Source organism: Castor canadensis, chromosome 4 (assembly GCF_047511655.1).
Source record: "Castor canadensis chromosome 4, mCasCan1.hap1v2, whole genome shotgun sequence".
In the NCBI taxonomy this organism is placed as follows: Eukaryota; Metazoa; Chordata; class Mammalia; order Rodentia; family Castoridae; genus Castor; species Castor canadensis.
Genome location: NC_133389.1, coordinates 176,748,852 through 176,769,385, shown reverse-complemented (window position 1 = coordinate 176,769,385; position 20,534 = coordinate 176,748,852). Strand labels below are relative to the sequence as shown.

Genomic DNA, 20,534 nt, shown 5'->3' with positions numbered 1-20,534 from the left:
ATTCATATGTTGAAATTCTGACCCCAATGTGACAGTTTTAGGATGTGAGACCTTAGGGAGGTAATTAGGCCACGAAGGCGGAGCCCTCCTGAATGTGATTAGTGCACTTATTGAGACTCTGGGGAGCTCTCTCCCTCTCTTTCTATCACGTGACAACACAGTAAGAAGGTGGCCATCTGCAGTCCGGCAGAGGCCCTCAGCAGTACCCAACCATGCTGGCTCCCTGGCCTGAGACCCCCAGCTTCCAGAACAGTGAGAAACAAATTTCTGTTGGGTATAATGCTCCCTATAATGCATATAGGAATTTGTTATGGTAGCTTGAACAAAGTCACCCATCAATAGGACAAAGAAAATGGCAACCTGTACCTGTGGGATTTGGATCACAAGTTTCCAGCTTTGTTGCTGTAACTTACATAGTATGGTTTTGAGGCAAAATAGGCACTTTCTGGGCAACAATAGATCATCAATAGAAGTAGCTCACATTTCTGCAAGAGATGGAGGGGATTTTAAGTAAAAAAGATTAAGCATGTCAAGATACAGCTCATGAGTCCCGACCTGTGGAGTCTTTGATGCAAACGTGAAATGGGATTTTCTCCGGAGTACACGTTTTTGTGTTAGGCCGAGTTCAACGGGTTTGCTTTGGGCACTGTTACTCTATCCACCACGAGACTGTGTCCCTCTGTGTCAACCAAGAGTAGGGGCATCAGTACACTTACCAGCTGTTCCTTGGGCAGCATCTTCCTCTTTAGGACCTCAGACTCCTGATGACATGGTTGGCCATCTTGGCACCTTTCCCGAATAGCCTTTGTCTTGCAGAAGATGCAATGCCATGGGTTCCTGACTCTGTTAGGCATAAGGTGAGTATAGGGTCTGTGAACCAGCAAGTCAGCTTCTCCCTGGGCACCCTGTGCTTACTCAAGAGGCCCATTACAAAATTCTCATGGTGCAGAGATAGGAGCTATACATGGACTAGACAAAAGAGCTGATCTGTTTTCTGCCTCTGTAGATTAGCTAACTGGTCAAAGTAGGGGTTTGCTTTGATCCTCTGAGATGGTGCCCTCAGAGCAGGTGGACCCCAGGACTCCTCCCATCATGGAGAGGCAATGTTCTGTCCTCACAGATACAGACACATTCTTGGTAGAGATCACTGTCCTACCCCAGCAATTCTGCCCAATTCATCACTCACAGACCCGTTATTGACCTCTCTGGCATCCTGCATACTATCAACTCTGTCAAATGGCATTCATTTATTTAGAGATGGGTCTTGCCATGAACTCCTATGTAGCCCATACTGGCCTTCAACTTCCAATCCTCCTGCCTAAGCCTCCCTATTGCTAGGATTACAGGTATGTACTACCACACCCAGCAAAAGACAGTTATTATAAAGGGGTTGCTTTAGTGGGTTTGTACTCACAGAATCCTCAGGTCTTACTATATGCATGTAATCCAGAATCATCTGGCTTGGTGGACTTCTGAAGGCTCATTATAGCATCAGCTTTATCAGTGTTGTGATCTCATAGTGTGTGTGTGGGGTAATGCCTAAAACCTGCAGCCAGTGTGTGATGTCCTCACCCAAGCAGAGTGTACATGGCTGGGGACCAACGAGGGGAAATGGGTGTGACACCTCTTGCTATTGCACCTAATAGGCTCTTGAAGAGTTTTCTTTCATTCATCTCTGACAGCACTGCTAAATAGCTCTGCATGCTACTTGATACTAAGGATTCTTCTGCATCAAGACACATCCAACCAGAGACAGAAACTCTGAAGATCATGTGTGCATGGTAGACAGAATAGAACCACAAGAAGGAAGGGCTGGGGGCTGCACCTTACTAACCTCTTAGCTTCCACAGGTGGGATGTGGCAATTCTTATGATAGGATCTTGAGCAAGTGTCACAGCGACGCATCTGCCCACTCTGATGGCACACTTCACATTTATCTGAGTTATTTAGCTAAAAGGGGAAATGACGTAGATATTATTGAGACCAGTGAGAGCAAGTTCTAGAAAATGTGCCCTTTGCATGTACAACTAAGGGAATGCCCTTAGTCTCTCCCCTCAACTATTAAGGAGCAATACTGAATAAAAATTTTAGAATTAGATATTTTGGTCCACAACAAAGTTTAGGAGATAGTCACTATGTGTCAGACCAGAACACTTTTCTTTATGAAAACTGTGATTCTGACACAGAATGACTAGCAACCACAACAAAAAAGATGGCCAGGATTCAGGTCTAAATGTCCAGGGATGTACATGGCAGGTGTGGTCAGGAAGGAGCTGGGGTCATCAAGGAAACTGAAGTAAGCAAAAGATGTAGGACAGAGCTCCAAAGAATCTCCATATTTTAAGTGGAGGATGAAAAGAAAGGCAGATTGTTAGGGGAAAATCCAAGAGCATGGAGTGCTACAGAGTGAAGCATAGAGAGTGTTTCTAGAAGAGGTGCAACAGTCCTTGTCATCTCCCTACCCACCAGTGTCCCAACCCCATCAATGGCGGGACAGTCTCCAAGTCTGTGCATTACTTGGTACTTAAACCGTCACAAGGGGATGCGAGCAGCTTCTTCCATCCCATGATGTAGACAGGATATTTCCTCTAGAGCCACTATCCAATGGACAAAATGTTTCTCCACCACACAGTCTCCCCACCTCCTGCCCCAAACTGCTCTCTTTCTGCTCTGATGGTTGCATGAGAGAAGCCAGGGGCCCATTCTTCTGGATGTTTCTCCAGCACAGGTACACAGCAGCTCTCATATGCAGAAATAAAAAGGTATAGGGATCCACGTGTTATTACTATATAAATTATCACCAAAATTGTTTTATTTATTTTTATGTATGGGTCACTCCATAATATTTACATGCAAACACGGTCACATTTTCAGCTTCACAAAGTGAAATTAAATCTGGCTAATGCTGACACATGTTGAGGGGTCAGAAATCCAGTATTCATCAGTTTCCTGGGTCCCTCTATCTTTGTTTCATAGACAAGGTTACCAGTTCATTCACAGGCCAGAAAAAGATGGTAGAATCTTAGTCTTCAACCCTGGGTGGTAATCAAGACCACTCTCCTTGAACATTAGCGATCTTACATGCCAAGTTGGCTGAGTCATGGGGACCTTCCCCAGGCTCCAAAGAACCCTGTCTTCCCTGGCCCCCGTCTAGTTATTTGTACCCATGGTCCTTCCACTCCAGAGGGGCTGCCAAAGGCATAGAACCCACAGTCCAGAACTCATCCAGGGACTCCTCCTCAGACCATTCTTCAACTCATAAGAAGCTTATGACTAACACTATAGGATGCAGTGATTCCTCAGAAGTTTATTCTACCATATCAAATTCTCAGAAAATCGCCCTTGGTGGAATTGTCACAATGAATTCCCCCTGTACAATGAATATATCCTAATAAAAAAATCTGAAAAAAGAAAATCACCCTTCGATGATTCAATTTAAATACAGACAACTAGATTGGATGCTGTGTTCCTGGGTCAGGTTTTCCCAATTGAGTAATAAATGTATCAGGTTATCTTTAGCTCATCATTTTTTGTTCTTGTTGCCAGCCATTCTGTGTTAAAAGCACTGATTTCATAAGGAAAATCAGATAGCTGGAGTCCCATCACCAGAGGTTTTGATTCACTTAGTCTGGCTTGGGTCTGAGACATCGGTGAGTTCTAAGCATTTCCAGATGGTCCTGGCACACGGTCATCGGTGAGATCTGCATATAAAACAGTAATTTCCAAACCAGCAGCATCAGCGTTACCTGGACTTGGTAGAAACACTCATTCTTGGGCTCTCCCCCTCCCATGCTGAATGGGGCCCAAGCAGGGGCCCAGGCAGCCATAGCCAGCCACGTCCTCCAGGTGGATCTGACAGATGCTACAAATTGAACAGCACCAGTCCACAACCACTCACAACTGGGATTGTGCTAAAAAGCACTACAGGAACTTGGGAAAATCTTGATTTTCAGGCAGCATCTCAGATCAATACCATTAGAATCTTGGGGGTGAGGCACCCCCTGTGTTGGAGTGTGCAACTGAAATGATCAGATCTGAGCATTTTTTGATGGAATCTTTAGGGACTTTTAATTATGGCATCATATTGTCTAGGGATGGAGGCATAGCTGGAGTGGTATAGCATCTGCTTAACAAGTGTGAAGCCCTAAGTTCAAACTCCAGTAACATCAAAAAAGAAAGAAACAAAGAAAGTAAAAGCAGCATATTATATAAAAATAGGGAGAATTGGACTTTTTCTTTTCCTATTTGTATATTTTTTATTTCTTTCTTTTCCTTTATTGTTCTGGCTAGGAGCTCAATGGTAGGGAGAGTGGACAGCCTTGTCTCATTCCTGACGAGAGGAAATGCTTTCTATTTTTCCCCATTTATTATGACGTTGGCTATAGGTTTATTGCAGATGGCTTCTATTACATTGAGATATTGCTAGCTTCTTCAGGGCTTTTAACATGAAGGGATGTTGAATTTTGTCAAAGACTTTTTCTGTGTCTATTGAGATGATCATATGATTTTTATCCTTGATTCTATTTATGTGTTGCATTATGTTTATTATTTTGCTTATGTTGAACCATCCTTACATTCCTGGAATGAAACCAACTTGATCAGGGTGCATGATCTTTTTAATATGTTGAATTGGTTTGCAAGTATTTTATGAGAATTTTTGCATTTATGCTTACCAAGAAAACTGATCTATAGTTTACTTTTCTGGTTGTGTCCTTCTCTGTTCTTGTTCATTACCCAGGGTAATGCTGGGTTCATAGGATGAGTTTGGTAGAATTCTTTCCCTTCTATTTTATGGGATAGTTTGAGGAGCATTGGTGTTAATTGTTCTTTAAAGTTCTAGCAAAATTCAGCAGCCAGTTTATCCAGTCATGGGATTTTTCTTTGTGGGGAGACTATTGCTGTTTCAATTTCATAGTGTTTCATCAATTTTCTTAAGTGGTTTATACCCTCTTGGCTCAATTTTGATAGGTCAAATATGTCTAGAAATTTATCCACTTATAAATTTTACAGTTTTTGAAATATTCCCAATTATCCTCTGAATTTCATTGGTATTTGTGTGATATTCCCTTTTAATCTCTAATTTGATTAATTTGGGTATTCTTTCTTTTGGCTAGGTTGGCTAAGGATTTGCCAATCTTGTTTATCTTTTTAAAGAACCAACTTTTTGTTTCATTGCTTTTCTGTACTATTGTTTTTATTATTAATTTATGTCCTAATATTTATTATTTCTTTCCATTTACTGCTTTTGGGTTTGGCTTGCTTTTGTTCTTCTGAGAGTCTGGAATACAACACTAGGCTGTTTATTTGTGACCTCTGTTTTTTTTTTTAATGTAGACATTCATAGATTTAACTTTCCTCTTGGTGCAGCCTTTGCCGTGTCCCAAAGATTCTGGTAAGTTATGTTTTCATTTTCTTTAGATTCTAAGATTTTAAAAATTTCTTCCCTTATTTCTTTTGACCCACTGATCATTAAAAAGTGTTTGTTCTAATAGCCTCAAAAAAAATCAAATACCTAGGTGTAAACCTAACAAAGGATGTGAACGACCTCTACAAGGGAAACTATAAACTTCTGAAGAAAGAGATTGAGGAAGACTATAGAAAGTGGAGAGATCTCCCATGCTCATGGATTGGTAGAGTCAACATAGTAAAAATGTCTTTACTGCCAAAAGTAATCTACATGTTTAATGCAATTCCCATAAAAATTCCAATGACGTTCATTAAAGACATTGAAAAATCTACTGTTAAATTTATATGGAAACACAAGAGGCCACGAATAGCCAAGGCAATACTCACTCAAAAGAACAATGTTGGAGGTATCAAGATACCCGACTCCAAACTATATTACAAAGCAATAACAATAAAAACAGCATGGTACTGGCACAAAAACAGACATGAAGACCAGTGGAACAGAATAGAGGACCCAGATATGAAGCCACACAACTATAACCAACTTGTCTTTGACAAAGGTGCTAAAAATATTCAATGGAGAAATAGCAGCCTCTTCAACAAAAACTGCTGGGAAAACTGGTTAGCAGTCTGCAAAAAACTGAAACTAGATCCATGTATATCACCCTATACCAATATTAATTCAAAATGGATCAAGGTTCTTAATATCAGACCCCAAACTCTAAAGTTGATACAGGAAAGAGTAGGAAATACTCTGGAATTAGTAGGTATAGGTAAGAACTTTCTCAATGAAACCCCAGCAGCACAGCAACTAAGAGATAGCATAGATAAATGGGACCTCATAAAACTAAAAAGCTTCACTCAACAAAAGAAATGGTCTCTAAACTGAAGAGAACACCCACAGAGTGGGAGAAAATATTTGCCAGCTACACATCAGACAAAGGACTGATAACCAGAATGTATAGGGCACTTAAAAAACTAAATTCTCCCAAAACTAATGAACCAATAAAGAAATGGGCAAGTGAACTAAACAGAACTTTCTCAAAAGAAGAAATTCAAATGGCCAAAAACACATGAAAAAATGCTCACCATCTCTAGCAATAAAGGAAATGCAAATTAAAACCACACTAAGATTCCACCTCACCCCTGTTAGAATAGCCATCATCAGCAACACCACCAACAACAGGTGTTGGCAAGGATGCAGGGAAAAAGGAACCCTCTTACACTGTTGGTGGGAATGTAAACTAGTACAACCACTCTGGGAAAAAATTTGGAGGCTACTTAAAAAGCTAAACATTGAGCTACCATTTGATCCAGCAATATCACTCTTGGGGATATACCCAAAAGACTGTGACACAGGTTACTCCAGAGGCACCTGCACACCCATGTTTATTGCGGCACTATTCACAATAGCCAAGTTATGGAAACAGCCCAGATGCCCCACTACTGATGAATGGATCAAGAAAATGTGGTATCTATACACAATGGAATTTTATGCAGGCATGAAGAAGAACGAAATGTTATCATTCACTGGTAAATGGATGGAGTTGGAGAACATCATTCTGAGTGAGGTTAGTCTGGCCCCAAAGACCAAAAATCGTATGTTCTCTCTCATATGCAGACATTAGATCAAGGGCAAACACAACAAGGGGATTGAACTTTGATCACAAGATAAAAGTGAGAGCACACAAGGAAGATATGAGGATAGGTAAGACACCTAAATAATTAGTTAGCATTTGTTGCCCTCAATGCAGAGAAACTAAAGCAGATACCTTAAAAGCAACTGAGGCCAACAGGAGAAGGCAACCAGGAACTAAGAAAAGGTTAGATCAAGAAGAATTAACATAGAAGTTAACACACATGTACAGGAAATTAATGTGAGTCAACTCCCTGTATAGCTATCCTTATCTCAACTAGCAAAAACCCTTTTTCCTTCCTATTATTGCTTATACTCTCTCTTCAACAAAATTAGAGATAAGGGCAAAATAGTTTCTGCCAGGTATCGAGGGGGTGGGGGGGAGAGGGGGGCAGGGTGGGGAGTAAGGGGGGGGTGGGGGCAGGGGGGAGAAATGACCCAAGCATTGTATGCACATATGAATAATAAAAAAAAAAATAAAAAAAAGTGTTTGTTCAGTGTTCAGGTATTTGAATATTTTGTGTAGTTTCTCTTGCTGTTGATTTCTAGTTTCATCCCACTGTGTTATGATAAAATATAGGAAGTTATTTTTGATGTTCTTGTATTTGTTAAGATTTGCTTTATTTACTAAAACCTATTTTGGAAAACAGGGTTCTTCTCTGTGGGCTGCTGAGAAGAATGTGTATTCTGTGGCTATTGGGTAAAATATTCTGTGTCTGTTATGTTCATTTGATTTAGAGTGCCATTTGATTCTGAAGTTTCCTTGTTTTGGTTGTTTTGTCTGTATGACCCACTTATTGATGAGGGTTGGGTATTGAAGTCTTCCACTATTATTGTGTTGGGCTGTATCTGTGCATGCATGTCCAGAAGTATTTGTTTTATGAAACTGGGTATATAAACATACAGTGTCTACATATTTACAACTGTTATATCCTCTTGGATTGTTCCCTTTATCAGTATGAAGTCACCTTCTTTGTCTCTTCTGACTAGTTTTTGTTTGAAGTCTGCTTTGTCAGATATGAGTATAGTTACTCCTGCTTGCTTTTCAGCTTTATTTACTTAGAATAACATTTTGTATCATTTCTCTTTAAGCCTGTATTTTTCCTTGCCAGTGAGGTTCATTTCTTATAGGCAATGAATGGTTGGGTCTTGTTTTTTAATCCAAATCACCAGTTTCTGTCTTTTGATTGGAGAATTGAGACCACTAACATTCAGAATTATATAGTAATCCCTGGCATTTTGTTATTTTTGTAATGCTTCCTAATCCTCATTTGCTTATGTACTAATGAGATTTATTCTTTCTTGTATTTTCATGGTTGCATTTATATTCCTCTTCTGTATATAGGATTCCTTTAAGTATTTTCTGTATTACTGGCATAGTGAACATGAACTCCTTTTGTTTTTGTTTATCACAGAAGGTTTTATTTTTCCTTCAATTATGAAGGATAGCTTTGCTGGGTACAGTAATCTACATTGGCAGTTATTTTATCTCATGGTTTGAAATGCATCATTCAGTGTCTGCCTTGCTATTAGAGTTTCTGTTGAGAAATCTGCTGTTCTTCTGATGGGTTTGCATTTATATGTGACTTGAATTTCTCTCTTGTAGTTTTCAATATTCTTTCCTTGTTCTGTTTACTCAGTGTTTTTACTAAAATATGTCATGAAGAGGTTCTTTTCTGGCATCCTAAAAAACCTCCTGTACTTGGATGACCACCTCTTTCTAAATATTTGGGAAATTTCCTGCTATTATTATTATTATTATTATTATTTGTAGTACTGGGGTTTGAACTCAGAACTTCATGCTTGCAAGGCAGGCATGCTACCACTTGAGCCATTCTACCAGTCCAATTTCCTGCTATTATTTTATTGAGTATGTTTTCTATGCATTTAGCATGCACCTCTTCTCCTTCTGTGCCCATAATTTTTAGGTTTTGTCTTTTAATGGTGTCCCAGACATTTGCATGTTCTATTCCTACTTTCTTATTTTTTCTTTATCTGAATGTTCTAGTTCTTTTACCTTGTCTTCCAGCTCCAGTATTTTGTCTTCAGCTTGATCTAATCTATTGGGAAGGCTTTCAACAGTTTTTGTTTTTTCTTTCTGACTTACTGAGTTTTTCATTTGAAGAATTTCAATTTCTTTTTTTCAGAATTTCTTTATCTTTATTGAATTCCCTTTTCATATCCTGCATGTGTTCCTTATTTAATTCTGTTTATTTGTATTTTCTTGGAGTTCATGTAAGCATTTATTTATATCCTCTTTAATTTCATTGATCATTCTTATAGCCCATAACATTACAGTCAGTCTTATAATCTTATAATCATTCTTATATCATTCTTTTGGATTTTTAGGGATTTTATCCACTTCACTAAAATTAATGCCATGATTGTGGAGCTTTGGATTGTTGATTTTTGGAGGAGTCATTTTGTCTTTTTTTGTTGTGGTTGAATATTTCTTATGTTTTTGCATTGAGATCCATGCAACTGAAGCCAAGTCATTGGGTGGCAGTTTTAATCACCTGGAGTCTTTCAGTTGAAGTATTCTCAATGTTTAGTGAGGACTGTGTAGTGGCAAGATTGAGGAACAATTTGTCATTACCATATTTGGGATATAGCTAAGTAGCTAAATATTCACCCACATGCACAAGACCTGATTCTCAGCTCCACTTGGAGAGAGGTAAACTAGCTGGGGTCTCATGTAGTTCCTAACAGGTTCTTGCTATATGTCAGCTGAGGGTGGGGCTGGTCTAGGGTTAGTTGTCCATTTCTGAGCTGCTTTCACTTTAGAAACTTCCTTTCTTTGTGTACCAGATGCTGCTGCTGGCCACAGTGAGCTTGAAACCTGTGTGCTGGGCAGAGCACCACTTGTTCCATAAGCTCCCCAGTTTGTGTCCCCAGGTCTGGTCAACAAGTATCCACGCCTGGGGCATCCTTTGAGTGCATCAGAGTTGTGGGGGAGCAAACAGGACACCAGGTTCTGTACTGGTGGGGGAGAAGTGAGGCACTCAGGCACTCTGCCTGTAGGACTCAGTGCTTTCAGGTCAACCCTGCAGATCACCACCCTGTGTGATCTGTGGGTCCTGGAACTCTCATTCCCTCCTGGCAGCAAATCCATACAGCCAGAACCAGGTCCTAGAGGCTGGTCGCCATATTTTCAAGCCTTACCCTGCAGTTTACCACCACACAGGAGGAAGGATGATGGAGAAATCATGTGGTGCTCAGGATCTGAGCTCAGAGCTCTCATTCCCACCTGGCAACAAACACCCATAGCCAAGAGCTGTTCTCAGACCCTGCGCAACAATTTCCCATCTTGTGAGAGGAAGGAAGCTGGGGAAATCATGTGATTTGCCACACCTAGGCTAAACACTCTCAGTCCTACAGGGCATCAAGACTTATAGCTTGGATACATAGTCCTGGAGATTGAGTGCTTCACCAGCCATAGGCATGGTGCTCTATTTCTGCAAAAGTCCTCAGGCAATGGGACTTTCTCTTCACTAGGGAGGGTGGAGCCACTCACATTGTACATCTTCATTGCCTAACCTTCCACTGTAAAAATTTCTCAGGGTTTCTATGTAAGACCCTCTCCCTCTCCATGAACACCTCTTGTGGCCGTCTTCCACCCAGGCACTGTGGCAGGACACCAAAGACTCCTTGAGCCACATTGTTCCTTGTTTTCAAGCCCTCAGAGTAGCTCAGTCTCTATAACAATCTGAGATAGGGGAAGTGACAAAATGTCTTCTCCAAAACTAGCCTGCTATACAGGAGTAATCATTGTCACACCAAATCCCTGCACTGGATTTAAGGCTTGTAGGAAGTATGAGTTTCTTCTATAGCTAGAATTGCTAGTCACTACAGCCATCTTCCTTACCTTGTATTTGTGTCTTCAGTGTCCTCTAACTCTGGGAGCCAGGGCTGGAGATGTGGACTGTTTTCTACTTTCCTCTGATGCCTTTCTATTTCTTTGTGTTTTCAGCTGTTCTGTCCCTTCTTTCATGGTTCCCATTGCTCTTCCTCTCATCAGAGTATAGTCTTTCCTATCTGGGCATGATAACTCAAGCCTATAATCCTAGCTACTTGGGAAGCAGAGATTGGGAGGATTGCCATACAAGGCTGGCTCAGGCAAAAAATTCAGGAAACCCCCAGCTCAATCAATAAAAGCTGAGTGTTGTGGTGTACACCTGTCATCCCAGCTATGTGGGAGGCCTAAATAGGAGGATCACAGTCCAGGCTGGCCTGAGCATAAAACAGAACCCTATCTCAAAAATAACCTAAAGCAAAATGGGCTGGGGGTATGTGGCTCAAGTGGTAGAGCACCTGCCTAGTAAGTATGAGGCCCTGAGTTTAACCACCAGTACTGCTAATACATATGTACATATCTATATCTATATCTATATCTAATCTCTCTATATATGTAGTCTCTTTTTTGCTACCCCAGCTCTTCTCATTCATGGAGTCAAATGGCAGACACTTCTAATCCAACAATTTGACTCTTAACCTCATTTACTCCTAATCACTTCCAAAGACCCCATTTCTAAACACAATAGTTATACTAAGTTTCTGCCCTCCTACTACCTCATGGTGGGTATTAAATTTCAACACATGCATCCTTGGGAGACACACTCAAACCACATCCAAATCACAGCAGTCTTGCAGCATTTAATTGCCATACTCCCAAGTAGGTTATAAAGGAAAATAAATCTCCTTGGAGAATTCTCTTTCTGTGTGTATAGTGGAGAAAAGCTAGAAGAGAAAGGAAAATAATTTTTTTGTTGTTGTTTGCTTCCTTGAGTGACAAACGTCCTAAGGGCAACATTAGGCTATCTGGAGTGACTGTGGGATGTTTCTAGGGAAACTTTTGCTCCATTCTTATTTCATTTAGAGATGAGATCCAGAAAAATAATGAAAAGCAATGAGTTTAAGTTGAGGTTGCAAGGGCAATGTTCATTAGACATATCGCAATGTGCATTTCAAAGTTGTGCTGCTTTCCCCATTCTAGCCCCTTCTTTTATATTTAATGTTAAGACAGTATAGCATTCAAGTCTCTTACTAGCACACACATACAAGGGCAGTTCTGTCTTTTCTCACCTCTCACATTTTACTGCTAAAAGAAGTCCTGGCCACTTACATTGTGTAATATTTGGAAGCATCAATTGGAACAGCACCACATTATAAAGTAAAATTTTATCATGATTGGTCAATTTAAAGCTGTAATGTGGACTGGAGGTGTGGCTCAAGTGGTAGAGCACCTGCCTAGCAAGTGCAAGGCCATGAGTTCAACCCTCCAGTACCATCAAAAAAAAAACCAAACAAACAAAATAAAAGTTATAATGCTACAGAGGTGGAATGTGGACAATTTGACAGATGAGACATTGGCAGAGGTCGAGAGATAATCACCTTTTTCTTTTTTCTTGGTGGGTTTGGTAGATATTCTTTCTGAAAGACAGAAGAGATAAATTATCTTACAGCCCTTGTTTTTATTTTTGTAGTTTTGACTGCCTTCCAGATATTTCTACCTAGCTGACCCACTGTCAACTCAAAAGCAAGTTGTCTTCATGGAGAGTATTTTCTATGCTCCTGTCTAAGTGATAAAGGAAGCATTCGGACTCTTTTGGCCTCATGACCTTCCCAATGAGCTCCGTTATGGGAAACTTCTGGACACATTGAAGGAATTGTCATGTTCTCCTTCTCTCTGTGTAGAATGCCCCATTCTACACTCTTCTGTGTGACATTGTTCTCATTTAATACACAGCTCAGTGCAAACTGTTCTATGGAACCGTCCTCAGTCTCAAAGCCAGAAAGAACCTTCTTTCCCGTGCTACAGCATCTCTTTCTGGGGCACCTCTCATGACAGCAGCGACACACCACAGTCCTGTTAGGAATGTGCAGCCTGAGCTTGGCCCGGGGCTCACACCTGTGCCCCCTCCTGGGTTTAGATGCAGCTCAGCAAATACTTGCTGAGCAAAACCTTCTCTTTATCATGAGAGAGTCACAAGGAAAGGCCATGTGGTTTATGTCACAGAAAAATCACTTTATCTCAATTCAAAAGAAATGGGTTCATCTTCACAGAGACCTGTCCCTGATTTTTACATATCAAGGGATTGATATGAGGTGTAAAGTAGTTATTAAAGAATGTAGTTTATTAGAGCCAGGTGCTTGTGGCTCATGCCTGTAATCCTAGCTAGTTGGGAGGCTGAGATCAGGAGAACCATGGATTGAAGCCAGTTCAGGCAAATAGTTTGAAAGACCTCATCGCCAAAATAACCAGAGCAAAATGGACTGCTTACTTCACAAGTAAGAAACCCTGAGTTCAAACCCAGTCCCACCAAAAAATGCAACTTATTTTTCAGGAAAAAATTTGAGATGGCTTACCAAAAGAAATATTGTTGAAATATTCCACAACTTGGGCACTACCCATATGGGTGTAGTATTTGCACAGATGTAATTATATGATGTTACTTTTAACACTGAACCTCAACGTTTAAGGTCCCCCTCAAACTTAAGTTACATTCATGTGACCCAATTTCACAGCTAATTTATGGCAGAGTCAAGACCACAATTTACTCTCCTACCTTCAAAAGGATGAGTAAATGCACCTAAGAGGATTAAGCTGTATATAAGCCAGCCAAGGTTAATGCCTGAATGGTGTGTCAGTAATAACATAGGCACTGTGACCTGAGAAAGGGGAATCATAATAGTTTTCTGCATACAGAAATTCTGCCAAAGCTTCAGGTGGGTGAATCATGGCAGTTAAGCCTTCAGTTGGAGGTCACTACAATACCTTTATCAGCTCTTTCAGAGGCCATCCATGGCAGCGCAAGCTCATCCTCCAGTTCTTGGATGCTCCAAAATTTCCTTCCACTTCAAATTCCCTGGGAGTGAACCACCTTCCGTCTTCACTCCATATACTCTTCATGAAGATGCCTGTAAGACCAAGACAAACTGAGCTCCCTGCTCTTGGCCTCCCTCCATTCTGGATCTTGGGCTCATTTGGGGCTTGGGATCATCACTCTAATGGCAGTGTGCATTTCCTTCTCAGTCATTGGGGGCCCCACATCCAGCCTGAAAGGCAAGGACAGAGGGAACCCATTACTATACTTGTAGATTTCTTTAACCTTCATGCAATGAGAAGGGGAGTATTTCCTTTTAAAAACATTTTGCTATACTAAAAGAGAAAAAATGAATGGCCTTAAATAATGAGCAGGATTCTTCTCCTTATTGACTTATTTTTTTGCACCCCAGTATAGAGCATGTCTAAGGCTGGAGGTGTGGCTCAAGGAGTTGAGCACCTGCCTAGCAAGCATAAAGCCCTGAGTTCAAATTCCAGTACCACTGAAAGAAGCAAGCAAACAAATAAATAGAACATCTTGAGTTTCAAAGAGGTAGATGAGGGCACAAGGTCCCTGGCCAAGCTCTTGTAAACTCTAGTGTCCATTTGGAAGCTGTCACCACAGCCACATCTGCCTAGTTGTATACAAAAATCATTCCTCTAGCTAATGACAATCAATTATCTCTCATATTTTGGACTCATGGCTATGTGATTTTAAAAGTAATTATGTTTAATGTTATCTAGAGGGAAAAGTTAAATGACACATAGATAGTAGAGTCGTGGGGTGAGCATTTATATGAGTTGGTAACAAAGACCTGTATTGTGGGAGGATCAATTATGATAGATGATTGACATTGTACTTTAACAATTATAATTTGCAAATCTATGTTATCTCATTTTTCTCATAAAAATATGATGAGAGAAGTTTGATTATTCTCATTCTGTAGAGGAGGAAGTTCATAGTTAGAGAGACTGGGCACCTTGCCACAGATGACACAGACAGTGTTTGACCTGGTTTGAGTATATCCTCAAGGGTTCATGTATTGAAGTTGTGGTCCCTCATTGAAGGATGTTGTGTGTATGTGGGGGGGTACCTTTAAAAGGTGGGACTAGTGTGAGCTACTTTGGTCACTGAGGTTATTGCCCTTAAGAGGAATCAAGATAGTTTTCATGGAACCCCAATCACTGGCTTCCAGTCTTGTGATGGGATCTCTTCCCCCCACCCAAACTCCTTCCAGGAGGCCATCCACCACTAGGCTCTCACCAAAGGTCAACACGTAAGGCTGCCTTATCTTGGACTTTGAGTCTCCAAAAATGTGAGCGAAATAATCTTATTTTTATAAAATATTCCACCTTACGTACTTTATTATGGTAGTAAAAAATAGACTAATATACTGTTAGCATAGCTGAAGCTTGAATGCAGGTCTTTCTTCTAAATCCTGTGTTCTTCCCACTTAGTTTAAGGCTGAACAGATGTTACAGGGACTGGCTTGTGAAGGTTGATGCTAAGTTTCTCAGATATGTACATTTTATTTTTTGTAGTACTGGGGTTTGAACTCAGGACCTAATGCTTGCTAGATAGGTGCTCTACCACTTGAGCCACACCCCTGGCCCTAGATATGTACATTTTCTACCCAGACACGAAGCACTTGCCCTTGTATTGGTGCTCAATGGGCACCGTGTGGGCCTTTTCTATGAGCTGGGAGAGATGGCCTAGTAAGCTAATGTATGCATTTTAAAAGTGTGAAATGTTGGGCTGAGGCTGGAGCTCAGTGGCAGAGCACTTGCCTTACATGCATGAGACCCTGGTTCCCAAGTAAAGTGGGGGAAAAAAAGAAAGAAAAAAAAAAAGGAAAAAAGTATGAAAATGCCATGATTACTGCAGCCTATCTGGGGTGATGTGCAGAAAAATTAGTAAGCCTGCCTGAGACTATCCCTAGAAAGCCAACATGCAGGTTGACCCTGGGCTGGTGTTGGGGAACTTGGATTTGGGGAAAAGTTCTACCATAAACCAATAAAAGTACTGGCCTTCCTTCTGGGAGTCTGAATTTGGTATGTGGTAGGCAAGAGTGCCTATATAACAAACCTCTGATGAAAAAAACCCTGGGCTCCTAGGCTCAGGCCAGCTTCCCTGGTAGAGAACATTTCATGTGTGTTGTCACAATTTGTGCTGGGAAATGAAGTGTACCCCATGTCACCGCACTGGGAGATCATCCCTGAAGTTGGCTTCTGGTTTCCTCTCTCTGCCCATGGGCCTTTTCCCATTGCTTTCACTTCAGTACACACTGGATGTGAGTAAGCCTGTGTCCTAACTCCTATGACCCTCCTGGAGCATGTGTCTACTCCCTGAACACATGGGGTTTTCCAGCTGAAAGCACAGAGGACTATGAAACTTACCTTGCTTAAGTTTCTCCTTATATAAAGTCCCCTTAGCATCACCACAGGTCACAGGAAGTTCAGGAAGGTTAAAATTCACATTTTGTTTTCTGGGAATATGTGGACCTGCATGAAAATATTTTTTTCATTCCATCTTATTCTAAAACTGTGCACTGTCACTCCCCACCCATCTTGAGATCCTTCTCTAAACTTTTTTTTTTTTTTGGTGGTACTGGGGTTTTGAACTCAGGGCCTCATGCTTGCTAGGCAGGTGCTCTACCACTTGAGCACTCCGCCAGACCTAAGATCCCTCTCTCTCTTTTTAAAAAATTATCATATTATTGTTGTACTAGGGGCACATTGTGACATTTACAAAAGTTCTTGTAATATATCTTAGTTAAATTCACTGCCTCCATCATTCTCCTTTATCACCCCTCCCCCATTCCTGGAAAGTTTCAACATGTCTGGAGATCCCTCTCTTCTAACTTAAAATGTATTGAGTTTCCCTCTGAATTGGTGACTTTCAAGGTCTTTCTTTTATAGCAGATTAGATGTCATAGACAATGTCATCCTCTATTCCCAAGCTCTGAACTCTACAAAGCCTGTGTGGCCAAATCTCAGCTCCCAGGCTTGTTGGCCACCACCACCTACTGCACAATGACTTTCCTCCTGAGGTTTTGAAGATAAATTTCTAGTTATATTATGGCTTTAAGATTATGTAGATGGCAAAAATAATGCTCAAATTTTAGACTGGTCTCCTGTGAGGCATTGATAGGAGAACAAAGCAGGCTGACTGTGGGCATGTTCTCGGGTGGAGTCTGTCTCTGTCTTTGCCTCTGTTTTGTGTACTTCTCCACTTGAGCTTTCTCAGTGGCTCAGGGAAGGGGCTCTAGAAGAAACCGCAAATCTCTCAGGCAGCCTCGAATGTCACACAAGGGGGCACGGGGCATCTGATTCCACCAGAGTGGATGTTGAAAGTCTTAAACTGAACTTCCACATTAGCCACACCAGCAGCTCCTGTCCTTCTGCGGAGGTTAGGAGAATCCATCAAAACCACAGCACAGCTTCTGTCTGGGAGGGGATGGTGGGCTTTGTCCATGGTCCTTCCTGAGTCTCTTCAGATATTTGTAGATTAACAAAGCTGGGGTGGTCTTAGCAGAGCACTTGGTTTAATTCACCTGACACCCTCTCCACTTCTAACAAGGTAATATAAATCAAGTCAAAAACTGACAAATGACAGGCCCAAGTCACACAGTCAGAGGAAGTTTAAGAATCAGTGTGATTTCTGTGTACCATCTGTGGCTCTGTACACATGGAAGAGAAGGGTATCTAAATAACATGTGGGTGACACACTTGATATTTTTTCTTTATATTTCCCTCCTCAAAAGTTATCAGCTCAGTGAAGGGAAACACAATTCCAGATGGCCTGGGATCTCTCCCAGTTCAGTGGAGTGGGAGTTACCAACAAGCTGTCATGTTGTCAAAGCTGATCTGTGCTAATGAAGATTCCATAAACCAATTAAGAGAATTAATTTATCACCCAGTTCATGGAGTGTAGAATAAGAATTTAGTTGTTTGATCAACATAATTATTTTTTTTACCTCTTTTTCGGCCTCTTGTCAAAAGTTTAGTGTTGTCTCTTTTTTTTCCTGAGAAAGTTACAAAACAACATAAATAGTTCTTGTTTATAACATTGCAGTACAGACTATAGTATTTTATAAAACCACCACTTAAATGTAACTTTTCAGGAATCGTCTAGTACTTAAAGAAAAAATACCAAATGCCTCCATCAGAAGTGAGGATCTTTTTCTGTAAAGGGCCAGACAGTAAATATTTAAGGTGCTGTGGCCCACAGTCTGTTGGAACTCATCAAGTCTGCATCATGAATACTTCCATTGACTAAATGTGAATGAAAAGATGTATATATGTTTCAATAAAACTTTATTTACAAATAGTTGGCAAGCTGGATTTGCTCTGTGGGCTGTAGTTTACTGACCTTTGGTCTAGATTTAGTTATAAAGATGATGCTTAAGGAAGATTCATCCTGTATTTCTTTATTAATTCCTCCAAATCATACCAAAGACATTTGAAACAGTGTTTTGTGTATTTCCCAAGCAGTAGGGTACGAATAACAATGAAGTTAAACACATGTGGGGTGCTCACTTATTTTCTATGAGGAACTAAGCCTTAGACTTTTTCTCTATTAATTTACTTCATCATTAGAACAAATCTGTTGATAGATATTAATATTATTCTCATTTTACAGATGAAGAAATTGATGCTCAAGTTAAATAAAATTATTAAAGATTTCCTTTGGAAAAGAGACAAATAGAAAGCAGCAATATAAGGTCTCAAGATATATCTCAGGGTGGACTCACTAGTCAGATGGCTGCCACAAACTTAAATTTGAAAGATTTTTTCTACTGAAAATGGAGAAAATGGCCAAGGATTTCAAAACTAACCAAATGAAGGCTATGCAAGGGGAATTTGTATAAAAGTGTTGCAGAATTAAAGACAGCACAGAGAATTGACTTAAAAGATATCTCAGAAGGAGAGAGAGCAAGACAGCAGAGGAGTAGAAGCTTTCTCTTTTGGACTCCATGAGTGAGGAAGAGTCTGGATAACAAAGGAGAGACTATAAACAAAAGAAAGGAAGAGCACCAAGAACCACAAAAGAGTGAAAAATATGGTGAAATAGAAAGGCAAGAGAGTAAATTAAGAAACAGTTTGCAGCTTCAGCCCTGGCCCTCCCAGTGGAAGGGGAAACTGAGGCCTTCATACCTCAGGGTAAGCCAGGTGGTCTCCCAACAGACCAGCAAACCTAGCTATGGGACAAAAACCAAACCTCTCACAAACCTTAACTCCACGCAGAGATTTGATGGTACAGTGATTTCCCTAGAGTGACAGCCCAGTATCAGACAAGACAACCTTTCAACCTTTCATTCCCCATTTCTTAGAGAGCTGTGGAAGGTTCCATCTTGAAAGAGGACCTCCTGTTTGAGACTGAGATTCTTGGGTGGGGTTGGGGGGATCTTGAGAACAAGAAGCAATTGCAGTTCAGGGTGTCTTGAGATACCTGACCACAGTATATGAGAGGAGATGGCCATGAGAGACTCATGGAGAGGGAAAAACTTCGACACAAGACAAGCTGAGAAGTTAATGGGATCTTGGGACAGGAAAGGCACAGAGGCCAGTGGCCCCACCCCACCTGGTGAGAGCAGCTCTGCTGCCTGAGGACAATTTCAAAAGCAAAGCATCTAGCCTGTACTTGCAGAGAGCTCAGGTTACAAGAGCTCCTCAAGGTGCCTGTGGCCAGGCAGGTCTTGAGGTTGAGCCCCATGGGGGAACTCAGAAAATTAAGGAATAATTACAGCTCAGGGAGTTCTGGGGCACATGGTCATCGTGTTGGGAGAGAGACAGTCACTAGAAGTGGTTGGAGAGGGAGGGATTTTTACAGGGTTGAGCTGAGAAATTAAAGCTTCACCAGAAGGTCATGCAGTGAAGGGCCTGGTGATCCACGGCATAGCTCTCCCTGGCTAGAGCGAGCCCCATTTCCAGGGGATCACTGCAGAAACAGCACCAAACTTGTGGCTGGCACAGTGCTCAGCATCAAGAAGCTATCTGGGGACTTCGGCGACTTGTTGTCAGTTGGGGCTGATAGCTCTGAGCTCATGCAGTATTTCCCTGCTTTGTCCCTTCCACAGAATGGTAAACTTCTGGGCAGGATCTGAAAAGATTGAGACTTCAAACAGAGCACCTGAGTCTTTCATTTCTCCACCACTAGTGGAGAGCTCAGTGTGCTATTTGTTCCCTCAACCATTAGGTACATTTGGGGAACACTATGAGGGTTGTATGAGTATTTCCCTGGGGGCACAAACACAGGGACCTGTCTAGCAAGTAGGAACTTGCCTAAAAAGTCCTATGTGGTCAGCAGTGGCTTCCAGTACACAAAGAAGGGAACCTTCTAAGGTGGAAACAGCACAGAAGTGGACAACTGATCCTTGACCAGCACCACCCTCGACCCACAGATAGCCCCAACCCATACTCAAAGAACAAGGGACCCAGGTACTTCTCTATCTGAGTAGTGCTGGGGACCATCCTGGTGCCTAGAACATATGCACAGAAGTTTGCATAGCTATCTCCCAGTCCAGTGGTGAGAAATTACATGTAATCCTCCCACTACATAGTCTTGCCTGAACACTGAGAATACTTTGACTGTAAGACCACTGGTGATTAAAACTTCCAAGTAATAAATTTGGGCTCAGATGTGCAACTTCCAATGCAGAAACACAC

At 41.2% G+C, this 20,534-nt stretch overlaps 1 protein-coding gene across 14 annotated transcripts in view; it reads right to left on the bottom strand.

The window, feature by feature from the left end:
- Sp100 (SP100 nuclear antigen) overlaps positions 1–20,534 on the bottom strand; it is an 82,534-nt gene that overhangs the window by 1,873 nt on the left and 60,127 nt on the right. For 10 of the 14 annotated variants that reach the window (XM_074071984.1, XM_074071982.1, XM_074071977.1 and 7 more), the window contains 7 exons: positions 17,843–17,890; positions 16,263–16,367; positions 13,818–13,960; positions 12,434–12,472; positions 1,835–1,950; positions 717–843; positions 414–485 (listed from right to left, as the gene is read on the bottom strand). In XM_074071984.1, coding sequence (XP_073928085.1) covers positions 414–485; positions 717–843; positions 1,835–1,950; positions 12,434–12,472; positions 13,818–13,960; positions 16,263–16,367; positions 17,843–17,890 — 650 coding nt within the window. Of the gene's footprint in view, positions 1–413; positions 486–716; positions 844–1,834; positions 1,951–2,803; positions 3,702–9,352; positions 11,780–12,433; positions 12,473–13,817; positions 13,961–16,262; positions 16,368–17,842; positions 17,891–20,534 lie in introns of those variants that run through there. The other 4 variants (XM_074071975.1, XM_074071980.1, XM_074071986.1 and 1 more) reach the window with 3 other exon arrangements.